The sequence below is a fragment of the Colobus angolensis genome, unplaced genomic scaffold (genome assembly GCF_000951035.1).
Source record: "Colobus angolensis palliatus isolate OR3802 unplaced genomic scaffold, Cang.pa_1.0 Scaffold218, whole genome shotgun sequence".
NCBI classification, from domain to species: Eukaryota; Metazoa; Chordata; class Mammalia; order Primates; family Cercopithecidae; genus Colobus; species Colobus angolensis.
Window position 1 is genome coordinate 541574 of NW_012115355.1, and position 12821 is coordinate 554394.

The 12821-nt window shown below is 35.6% G+C and overlaps 1 protein-coding gene across 3 annotated transcripts in view; it reads left to right on the top strand.

The window, feature by feature from the left end:
- TDRD3 (tudor domain containing 3) overlaps positions 1–12821 on the top strand; it is a 188042-nt gene that overhangs the window by 65185 nt on the left and 110036 nt on the right. For all 3 annotated transcript variants that reach the window (XM_011943268.1, XM_011943270.1, XM_011943271.1), the window contains 2 exons: positions 1709–1869; positions 8311–8452. In XM_011943268.1, coding sequence (XP_011798658.1) covers positions 1796–1869; positions 8311–8452 — 216 coding nt within the window. In that variant the 5' untranslated portion in view covers positions 1709–1795. The remainder of the gene's footprint in view (positions 1–1708; positions 1870–8310; positions 8453–12821) is intronic.

Sequence of the window (12821 nt, forward strand, 5' to 3'; positions counted from 1 at the left end):
CTTTCTGCCTTGCGCTTCCCAGGTGAGGCGATGCCTCGCCCTGCTTCAGCTCTCGCTGTTCGGGCTGCAGCAGCTGACCAGCACCGATTGTCCAGCACTCCCTAGTGAGATGAACCCAGTACCTCAGCTGAAAATGAAGAAATCACCTGTCTTCTGTGTCGCTCGTGCTGGGAGCTGGAGACTGGAGCTATTCCTATTTGACCATCTTGCTCTGCCCCCACCTATGATTTAATTTAAATGTCCTTATTTTAATGGCATTAACAAAAGCCAAAGAAAAAGTTCATCCTGAATTAGCAGCTTATCTATACTTGTTAAGAGTTTCGGACTTGCTTCAACTTGAAATTTTTTTTCTTAAGTGAAAATTAGGTAAAATTTTTTATTCTCTTTTCTAATTATATTCTCTAGGCCTAAATTTATAATAACAAAATTATTCATTTTTTGGCAAAATACTGGTAAATATGGAGTAGAAAATTTTCAACTTGGGAATGTGCTTGCTCAGGAAATGTAGTATAAATATTTGTCAATCATTTCACATTTCTCTTTGCTGAAAATATAAAGTAATATGCACAGAAATATTGTACTTAAAAGCCTAATTTTAAATAGCCTTTTTCCCCCAAGGTATGATACTACTTAAAGATGTAGAAGTTGTCACTTTAGTTAAATTTATTTTTTCGGACACATAAGCAGATTTTACTGTTGTTTCTCAACTTTACTCTATTTTTTTTTTTTTAATCTTTGAAATTTGGCCAACACATATAATACAGCATTAGATTTAATATTGAAGTTAAATTAAAATTTTTATTTTAAAGAGGAAAATGTGAAAATATGTCAGTTACAACACATACTTCTTGAACCTTTTATGGTTTTGGTGGTATTGTATGCTTCATGTATACCAAAAGAGGGAGCACTTTAAACTTGATTTCTGAACAGAAAACATTCTTTTGTTGTTGTTGTTGTTGTTGTTGTTTTGAGATGGAGTCTCGCTCTGTCATCCAGGCTGCAGTGCAATGGCTTGATCTCGGCTCACTGCAACCTCACTTCCCGGATTCAAGTGATTCTGCTGCCTCAGCCTCTTGAGTAGCTGGGATTACAGGTGCACGCCACCATACCCGGCTGATTTTTGTATTTTTAGTAGAGACGGGGATTCACCATGTTGGCCCAGCTGGTCACAGGCTCCTGACCTCAAGTAATCCACCTGCCTCGGCCTCCCAAAGTGCTGGGATTATAGGCGTGAGCTACTAAACCCGGTCCAGAAAGCATTCTTTTGAACTGCTGCCATAAATTTGATTCCCTTAAAAAAACTGCAAAGTTCTTTATTTTCAAAATATCCCTTAATGTAAAAGGAGGGAGAAGCTGGATTTATGTGTACGATTTAGATTGCTTAAGACTAACAACATCAATAAATATACCTTTCATGCAGAAATATAACTGTTTTCCTAGGGTTTTCTTTTCTCATTACTTTCTGAAAATGAATTCAGAATTATTAAAAAAAATTGTTCTTCAGGAGACCTTTTTGAAGTTTTCTCTTTCAATACCAAAACAAAGAAAAAACTTGATAATATATAATTTCAGTTTCAATCTTAATTGAAGTTATTATAAATCATAAAGCATGACTATTACGGAAAAGAGAAACACTATAAATGAAAACACAGCCCTGAATAGAGTTTCATGACTAGAAAGTGATTTTTATTCTTTTCTGTTTTGACAGCTCGAAGGTCCATGTGTTTTGCAAATTCAAAAAATTCGCAATGTTGCTGCACCAAAGGATAACGAAGAATCTCAGGCTGCACCAAGGATGCTGCGATTGCAGATGACTGATGGTCATATAAGTTGCACAGCAGTAGAATTTAGTTACATGTCAAAAATAAGGTGATTGGCACTTTCTTTTGTGTATTTGTTACAGAATATTGAAGGTGCTATTCAATTGGAATGATTTAAGAATTTTGAAAAGGAGGAATGGACCCTTAATTGTGTGTTACAACTTTTCAGATGAAATTATAGAGCTTTTGTGCATTTCTGCTTCATCTGTATAAAAATAGTTAAGAATATATGGCCAGGCATGGTGGCTCAAACCTGTAATCCCAGCACTTTGGGAGGCCAAGGCAGGTGGATCACCTGAGGTCAGGAGTTCAAGACCAGCCTGGCCAACATGGTGAAACCCCGTCTCTACAAAATACAAGAATTAGCCATGCATGGTGGCAGGTACATAATCCCAGCTACTTGGGAGGCTGAGGCGGGAGAATAGCTTGAACCTGGTAGGTGGAGGTTGCAGTGAGCTGAGATCATACCTTTGCACTCCAGCCTGGGTGACAGGATGGGACTCTGTCTCAAAAATATATATATAAAATAAAAAAAAAAAATAAGTAGTTACATTCTTGATTGAATGTTAATTATAAAAACAAATTTATTTTGTTCTTGCATGAAAGTAATCTTTTCAGTTTTGTCACATACTTTAGGTCACTCAATTGTTTAGAACAAACAGAATTTTAAAAAACAGTTCAGTAGCTAGCTAACTGTGTGTATATTAGTGTGTCCATCACACTGTTTAATGTTCTTGCAGAGTTTTATAGGCTAATGGATTTTCCTAGGGAATTACTGAAATCAGGGAGGTATGTGACTGACTTTAGTCATTTCCTAGGAAATCATTGGGAATGATTTTCCAAATCTTTCATTTGGTTATTTTAATAAGAAGCTTTTAGAGCCATGCCCAGTGGAATGGAGGAAAGCAATGAGAAGGAAGGGAAAGTGTCCCCTCTATTCTTGGTATTTCCATTTGGCCATTCTGAGCTCTTTTCTGAGGTGGAAACTTTCACTAGACATTTGCAGCCCTCCTCCCACCTGCCTTTTTTGGTGTTCTTTGTCATTTTATATGCTCACCTTTGCAGCTTGGGCTCCTCTGAGCTTTTTCACTTAATATAAACTCCTATACCATACTTTTCTCTCGAGCAGGCATTTATCAGGTGTTCTAGCCCTTTAATCCAGTGCTGAAGGTACAAAGGCAAATGAGGTTTAGATTTCAGCCTCTTAGTATCTCATATGCCAATGAAGTAGGCACATAGGCATACAAATATTGTAAGAAATATGTAAACTGAAAGGACTAAGAGTCTCAAAAATTACTTCTGCCTGGGGTAACCAGGAGTGGGGTTAAAATATGAGTAGGTATTTTAAGGTGCAGGGAGGGAATAGTACATGCAGAGACACAGTGTTCTGACAACAGAAAGAGCGAGAAGTTACATTTGCTGGAGCTTAAGTGATTTAGAATAGTAGGTATGCGAGAGAAAATGTGGTAGATTGAGGCATTGTATGATCTTTTCAGTGATTTCCCTTCTTTTTTCTTCTTTCATCTGGTGTCTGCCTCTGGTAAATGAGGCCCCCTCCTCAGAAGATATATGTTTGTCTAAAATGTTGATTTCTCTACACACAGGGAGATTTGTTGACTTTGTGATTATGTTGTCTTCTTTTTGAAGAATAGGATTCCTGCTTTTGTGTAGAAACAGCTTTTCAAATTCCTATGTCAAATTCAGTCACACACCTTGCAAGGGAACCTCACAGATGACTCAGAAGAAAGACTTGCCACGTAATGGCTCATTCTCCGATTTTATGGCTGTATATTTCTCTAAGGAATGAAAACACAAGGTCAGCCCTGAGTGTAGGGCACTGCCCAATCTGCCCAATGCTGTTTACTGTCATCCCTTGTTGAATTTATTGCAACTTGACAACTGAAAAAATTATTGTCATATGCTCTTCACTCATCATTAAAGCAGCTTTTTTTTTTTTTTTTCTTTATTTCAATGAAGTAAGATTAAAGGAACCTTTGGGTACCAATGAAAATATTAACTAAACCAAAATATACTTTCTGGATAAGAATTAATTATAGTTCTGAAGGTGATAGTAAAAATTGTGTTAAAATTTTAGTCCCTGAGTAAAAAGAACAAAGCTGGAGGTATCACGTTACCTGATTTCAAATTACACTAGAAATCTATAGTAACCAAAACAGCATGGTACTGGCATAAAAACAGACACGTAGACCAATGAAAGAGAATAGAGAACCCAGAAATAAATCCGCATACTTACAGCCAACTCATTTTCAACAAAGGCATCAAAAACATACATAGGCAAAAGGATAGTCTCTTTAATAAATGCTGCTGGGAAAACTAGATAACCATATGTAGAATAATGAAATTCCCATCTCTCACCATATACAAAAATCAACTTAAATGTGGCTGGGCATGGTGACTCATGCCTGTAATCCCAGCATTTTGGGAGGTCAAGGCAGGTGGATCACCTGAGGTCAGGAGTTCAAGACCAGCTGCGCCAACATGGTGAAAAATGGTGGTGCACACCTGTAATCCCAGCTACTTGGGAGGCCGAAGTAGGAGAATCACTTGAACCCAGGAGGCAGAGTTTGCAGTGAGCTGAGATCACACCATTGCACTCCAGTTTGTGTGACAAGAGCAAAATTCCAGCTCAAAAATAAAAAAAAAAAAGACTTAAATATAAGACCTAAAACCATGAAATTACTAGAAGAAAACATTGGGGAAATGCTTCAAAACATTGGTCTGGGCAATAATTTTTTGGGTAAGACCTCAAAAACATAGGCAACGTAAGTAAAAATAGACAATTGGGATTTTATCAAACTAAAAAGCTTCTGCACAGCAGTGGAAACAATGAACAAAGTGAGGAGACTACCTACAGAATGGGAGAAAATATTTGCAAACTATCCGTTTGACAAGGGATTAATATCCAGAATATATAAGGAGCTCAAATAATAGCAAAAAAAAAAAAACAAAAACAAAAACAAAAAATCCAATTAAAATTTGGTAAAAGATCTGAATAGACATTTCTCAAAAGAAGACATACACATGGCCAACAGGCATATGAAAAAATGCTCAGCATCACTACAGTGAGAAATTATCTCACACAGTTAGAATGCCTATTATCAAAAAGACAGAAAATAACTGCTATAGTTTGGATATTTGACCTTCCAAACCCTCTATTGGAATTTAATCCCCGGTGTTGGAGGTGGGGCCTAGTGCAAAGTATTTAGGTCATGGAGGGGCAGAGCCCTCATGAGTGGCTTGGTGCCATCCTTGCAGTGAGTGAGTTCTTTCTTTATTACTTCCTGTGGGAGCTGGTTGTTACAAAGAGCCTGGCACCTGCCTCTTCTCTCTTTTGCTTGCTCTTGTCATGTGATCTGCATATACCCCTTTGCCTTCTGCCATGAGTGGAAGCAACCTGAAACACCAGAATTGGATGCTGATGCCATGCTGCTTGTACAGCCTGCAGAACTATGAGCCAAATAAACCTTTCTTTATAAATTACCCAGCCTCAGGTGTTCCTTTATAGCAACACAAATAGACTAAGACAATAGCAAATGCTGTTGAGGATGCAGAGAAAGAGGAATGCTCAAAGACCACTGATTGGAATGTAAATTAGTACAACCACCATGGAAAACAGTATGGCGGCTCCTAAGGAAACTAAAAGTAGAAATAGCATTTGACATAGCAGTCCGACTGCTGGGTATGTATTCACAAGAAAGGAAGTCAGCATATTGAGGAAACATCTGCACTCCCATTTTCATTGCAGCACTATTCACAATACCCAAGATAATGAAATCAACCTAAGTGTGCATCATTGGTTGAAGGATAAAGAAAATGTGATATGTATATATATGTATGTAGATAATGGAACATTATTCCGCCACAAAAAGAATGAAATCTTGTCATTTGCAACAATAGGGATAGAACTGGAGAGCATTGTATTAAGTGAAATAAACCAGGTACAGAAAGACAAATATTGCATGATTTGTCATGTGGGAACTAAAAAAACCTGATCTGCAGACAGTAAAATGGCATCCAGGAAGGATAGTGGAGAGTGGATGATAAGGAAGGGTTGGTTTATGGGTACAAAAATACAGTTAGATAGAAAGAATAAGATTTAGTGTTCAATGGCGTAATAGGGTGACTATAGTTAACAGTAATTTGTTGAATATTTCAAAATAATTAGAAGAGTAGATTCGTAATGTTCTCAGCAAAGTTAAATGTTTGACGTAATAGATATCTCATTTACCCTGATTTGATCATTACACATTGTATATATGTGTCAAAATATCACATGTACCCCCACAATATGTATAATTACAATATCAACACAAATAAAAATAAAAATTTAGCCCCTGTTTTCTTTTGTGGGAATGGAACTTGAATTTAATCTGGTAAGACTATCAATTGTTTCAGTGAAATTGTAGGTCCAGCTTCAAATAACTTGACTACATAGGTCGTAGGTAAAATCTAACTCATTAGCAATTTCTTTGGAGGTAAAGAATACAGTAGCCTGGTGTCCTTGGTGCTTATTTTTATTTATCCCTGTACCTTGACTATAAGAGTTATGAAAATCTGAATTTGCTGATTGTCTGGAATTGGGAACCCTTCTTCACTATTGTAATTGTATTCAGCTGTTGCTGATCTTGAAGGCTAATAGATGGTTCTAAGTTTACTACATTTATCACCACAGAACTCTCTACTTAGGTTAGGTTATGCAAGGCTGTTTATGACCATTCATTTTGTCAATTGTGATTGATCACTAAAAATGATTGAGCTTGGGGCCCTCAAAATAATTTTCAATGGCTTTATTGAGATAGCATTGATGTATAAAAATTGTATATATACAAGATGTACAGAATAATTTTTAATATGTAACCTACCTTACTCTTTATGGGCTCTTTGAAGCTTTAAAATCAGACATCCTCTATTTCTTCTTGTTAATAATTATTTTATTAATTATTTTTCTCTAAAAAAGTCCAGTGATGTTAGCATTCTGACTGATTGGCCTTTGAATATATTAGCATGTGATGAATTTTATGAGATTTTAAGATGTGAACAATGCAAAGTCATTTCAGAATAATTTTCTAATTTATCCTAAGTATTTACCTTAGAATTACTATTTGCAGTACTTCTTGCTGTATGTGAGAAGAGATGGGTGGGGCTTGGTATATATGCTTTTATTTTAGAACAGACCTAAGTGACAAAATAGATTTCTTTCCCTGTTTTCCTTTGCCAAAGGGTTAAGAGGGTAAACATTTTGTCTCTGGTTTTCTATAAGACGAGCCATGGTGTAATGTTTGCCCTAAATTTGATACTATTAGCCAACTATAGAAATGTTCTTTTCAAGTTAGTGTATAAATAGCTTAAAAATTAGCATATAAAAATCCTTTTAAAGTTAGTGCATAAATAACTTTCATTTGATTTTTGACTTGATGGATAACAAAAACATTTTGTGTGAATCACTCTGGCTCATATAGATGTTAAATTTTTATGTTTATTACTCATCAGAGATCTTCTGTATTGAAATTCAACTTTGTAACAAACAAACAGTATTTTTTGCTGTGCACAGCTAAAGCTCAGAGGAAAAAATGTCAAATCTTATATAGCATAGCATAGTTGAAAAAGTATTTTATATTTTTATTCTATTTATCATGTCTTTATCACAAGTTAGTGACATGTGGTTATTGTCCACCTTTTTTTTTTTTCTTTTGCAAGTGAAAACTAAAGCTCATTTCTTTGTCATTGAGATAGAAAATGACAATATGGCCAGATGCAGTGGTTCTTGCCTATAATCCTATAGCACTTTGGGAGTCTGAGGTAGGTGGATCACCTGAGGTGGTGAGTTGGAGACCAGCCTGGCCAACATAGTGAAACCCTGTCTCTCCTAAAAATACAAAAAATAGCTGGTCGTGGTGGTACATGCCTATAATCCCAGCTACTCGAGAGGCTGACAGGAGAATCACTTGAACCTGGGAGACAGAGGTTTCAGTGAGCTGAGATTGTGCCACTGCCCACTGCACTTGAGGAGCTTGGGCAACAGTGGGAGGCTCTGTCTTTAAAAAAAAAAAAAAAAAAAAATCTTGTTCCTAGTCTTCTAACTTCCTCTCTGGTGGTGTATTCATATGATATAGTCAGCCTCCTGAAAAATTAGTTTTGGTGTTAGTTCATTTTGAAGAACCTGATTGGGTCACAATATGAGACTGAATTCCAGTTTTGGGAAAGAGTGTCAATTTTTTTTTTTTTTTAATTTCAATGTACATATGTAGGATATACGGATTTGTTACATGGGTAATATGTGCCATGGTGGTTTTCTGTACCTATCAACCCATCACCTAGCTATTAAGCCCAGCATGCATTAGCTATTTTTCCTAATGCTCTCCCTCCCATTACCCCACCCCTCGACAGGCCACAGTGTGTGTCATTCCCCTCTCTGTGTCCGTGTGTTCTCAGCTTCAATATGTTTTTAACACTTTTCTCTTTGCTTTAGCCTGAACACACCACCTGGAACTAAAGTTAAGCTCTCAGGCATTGTTGACATAAAAAATGGATTCCTGCTCTTGAATGACTCTAACACTACAGTTCTTGGTGGTGAAGTGGAACACCTTATTGAGAAATGGGAGTTACAGAGAGTAAGTGTAAACTATGGCTTGAACTTTTGAAATATTACACTCTTTTTTATTGCATTAAAGAGCTCTTTCAAAAATGAGTAAAATTAGTTCTTTGTGTCAGAGTTGAATAGAATGGAACATGATTATCTTTAGAGAAACTATCTTTGTCTAAGCCTATTGTTTCTCTAAAGTAGATATACTTTTTCAGTATTTGTTACATTTTATTCCTTATGTTTAAACATTCTTTCCTGACAAGTTACAAAACTGTCAAGATACCAGTTATAAGCTATGTACAATTTATTTGTGTATAATTCTTTCTGCAAAAAACAAAAGTGTGCATATATATGAATATATATATATATATACCTGTCTTATCTACAGACACACATACGTGCAAGTAAAAGTAAGTTAGAATTTCACTATAATGGAGTTCTTGTTGTGCTTGACTTCCTAGTCTCGTTAGTTGATATTTTCCCTCATTTATATTAACAATATCTTCATCCTTACAGTCATGTAGGTTATCTTGTAATCGTTCTCTACTTTGCTTCCAACAACCATTTCTGTTGATCCATTGCCGTCAAATCTCATATCACTTCCTTGCTCTTCAGTTCTTATTATTACTGTAGTTTAGGTCTTTAGTATCTCTTGCCTGGACTGCTGTAGTAGCCTTTCCACTGTCTATCCACATATCCTTTCTCCATCTTCTAATTTATTTTATGTACTTTCACCAGGTTTTCTTCCTTCAGCATAGTTGAGATGCTTTTATTTCAAATGCCTTAATTTGAGATCGAATGCCATTTATAATCTAGCCCTAGTTCGTTTACGTTTAATTTTCAACTTTCTAAATTCTTCCACATAGATCTTGTTGTAGCCAAATGGAGTTGCTTCGTCTTTCTTTGATTCTCTATGATTTCCTCAGTTATACATTTTTAATAAAACGTTTTTCCACTTTTACGTTATTCATCTTGTTTTTTCTCTCCTGATCCCCACATAGCCAAATCATCCCTGTGCTTTTAGACCCAGATCAAATGATTGCTTCTTCTCAAGGTGAAGTACTTGTTTCCTTATTGAATTCTTTAAGCATTTTATTATTTTTAACAGTGTATTGCTTTTTACCTAGCAGTAAAATTATGTTCATTTCTCATCTCCTTTAACAGATAGTATGCTTTTGAGGCCAGAATTTTTGTTTGTATCATCTTTCTTAAGTTCTGCACGTATTTGTTAGATGTGTAGATGTAACACCATGTGTAGATACGGTGTTGGGGTCTTGCGTCTGTATCTCATGTTACCCTCCTAGTAGTTTTTATGAGGGCTGTTAAATAACTTACTTTATGATTAGACAGGTGATGGATCTGAGCACAATCCAAGACCATTTTTTTCTATTATACCAGAGCAGCCTTTTCGTGATCTCCAAAGCGGTAGCACTGAACTTTACATGTAATAGGCATCATAAAAAATACTCATGGTATAAATGAATTACAAAGCACATAAAAATATTTGTGGAATGAATGAATTGTAAAACTAATTACTCCTTGAGCTGAAATGTATTCTTGTGACACCCTCAAATCTTGCCTGTTTTGTAAAGTCAGCCAAGGGCCTAAGCAATATTTCAAGCTTTTGGTATTTTATGATGCACTATTCTCCTGTTTTCTGAGTTGGAAAGTGCCTGTGTTTGGGAGGTAAATAGATAAGGACATTAGGCACATTTTTATTCCTTAGTACTAGTTTCTTATGATATGAATATGCTGTGACTTGGTCTGCTGTACTATGCAGTATAAAGTAATGTTCCACAACTGCATTGTTTAATTGAAAATGTCGCAAAAAAGTAATTCAGAAGTAGCTTTATAGTTTTACATAAACAGCCAAGTTTGTGAACTTTGAATTTCCTAGAGAAACTTCACCCATTTCATGGGATCTTTTCGTATGCTGATATAATTGTATTTTTTTAATCAGTAGAGAGTTTTTAAAGTGTGGTAAAATGTTCTCAAGTCTAATACCTTATATAATTTTCCCACAACCCAGTCCCATAGCCAGGACCACTTTGCTAACAACTGTAAACATTCATAGGAACCTTCTCACCAACACACACACACACACACACACACACACACACACACACACACATGCAGAGTTTAGTAGTAGTTTGATAGTTGCCCTTCAAATGTTTAATTATGTATCTCTGCACTTGACTTCCTGCAAGCCACCTTAGTATTTCTTATTAGGGAGTGATAAAAATTTACATTTAAAATCGTTTAAAAACATTTTGATATGATTATATTTCTTTTTGGTTTTATAGTTTTTGATTTGGTAGCCACAGCAATGTAGGAAACAGGGAAAGCAGTTACTTGAGCAGCTGGCAGTGATATACATAGAAATTATAAACCATAAAGCTAATGTTGGAAGTGAAGAAGCACTAAACCTTCAGTAAACTATATGCAGGCATTGTAACTGTAGTAAGTTGGTACCAGATGTAATTTACAAAATGCTACAGGTTTGTAAGTTTTAGTGCCCCCAAACTATAGATTAAAAAAATTTTTTTTATTGTGGCAAAGTATACATAACATAAAATTTAACATTTTTAACTTAACATGAAACATTAACTTAACTTTAACATTTTTAACTTAACATAAAACTTAACTATTTTTTAAGTGTAAATTTCAGTGGCATTAAGAACATTCGCATTGTTGCACAGTTGTTACCAACATCCACCTCCCTAACTTTTTCATCTTCTCAAACTTAAACTCTGTACCCATTAAACAGTAACTCTGCATTCCTTCCTCCTCTCAGTCTTGGGCAACTACCATTCTACTTTCTGTCTCTGAATTTGACTAAGTAACTCCTGTGTGTGGAATCATACAGTATGTATCTTTTTTGTGCCTGGCTTATTTCACTTAGCATAGTATTTTCAAAGTTCATCTATGTTGCAGCGTGTGTCAGAATTTCCTTCCTTTTTAAGGTTATATAGTACTCTATTGTATATCGATACCATCTTTTGTTCAGTTATCCATCAATGGACATTAGGGTTGTTTTCACTTTTTAACTCTTATGAATAATGCTGTTATGAACATGGGTATACAAATATCTCTTTGAGGCCCAGCTTTCAATTCTTGTGTGTGATCTAGAAATGAGATTGCTGGACCATATGATTTTATTTTTAATTTTTTGAAGAATTGCCATACTGTTTTATATTTACTTTACACTCATTTCCACCAGGATTGTATAAGGGTTCTAGTTTTTTACATCCTCACCAACGGTTGATATTTTGTGTCTTTTTGATAGTAGCCATTCTAACACGGGTAAAATAGAATATCATTGTAGTTTTTTTTTTTTTTTTCTTTTTTTGATATGGAGCATTGCCCAGGTTGGAGTACAATGGCGCACTTTCGGCTTATGCAACCTCTGCCTCCCAGGTTCAAGCGATTCTCCTGTCTCAGCCTCCCAAGTAGCTGGGATTACAGGTGTACACCACCACACCCAGATAATTTTTGTATTTTTAGTAGAGATGGGGTTTCACTGAGTTGGCCAGGCTGGTCTCCAACTCCTGACCTCAGGTGATCTGCTGGCCTCAGCCTCTAAAAGTGCTGGGATTATAGGTGTCAGCCACCGTGCCCAGCCTTCATTATAGTTTTGATTTGTATTTCCCTAATGCTTAGTAATACTGAGCATCCTTTTGTGTGCTTATTGGCCATTCGTATATCTTCTTTGGAAAAATTTCTATTCAAGTTTCTTTGCCCTTTTTTAATCAGGTTGGTGGTGGTGGTGGTTGTTGTATGAGTTATTTATAGATTCTGGATATCAGTCCCTACTAAGATAATATGTTTTGCAAATATTTTTCCCATCCCATTTGTTGCCTTTTCACTGTGTTGATAGTGTCTTTTGATGCATAGAATTGTTGAAGAGTTGTTATAGGTTTAGCTTTTATGCTTAGGTCTTTGATCCATTTTGAGTTAATTTTTGTATTAGTAAAAAATCCAGTCATACTTTTGCATGTGAATATCCAGTTTTCCCAGCACTACTTTTTGAAAATAGTGTTCTTAATGATCTTGTCACCCTCATAAAAAATTATTTGGCCATATATTAACAAATTTATTTCTAGGTTACGTGTTCTGTTTCACTGGTCTAAATGTCTATCTTTATGCCACACTGTTTTGATTACTGTAACTTTTTATTAAGTTTCATAATTGGTGGAAAGTGAGACCCTTTTTAGGATTGTTTTGGCTATTCAGCATTGAGATTCCATATGAATTTAAGGATAGATTTTTCTTTTTCTTTTTTTTAATTTTACTTTAAGTTCTAGGGTACATGTATACAACGTGCAGGTTTGTTACATATGTATACATGTGTCATGTTGGTGTGCTGCACCCCTTAACTCGTCATTTACATTAGGTAT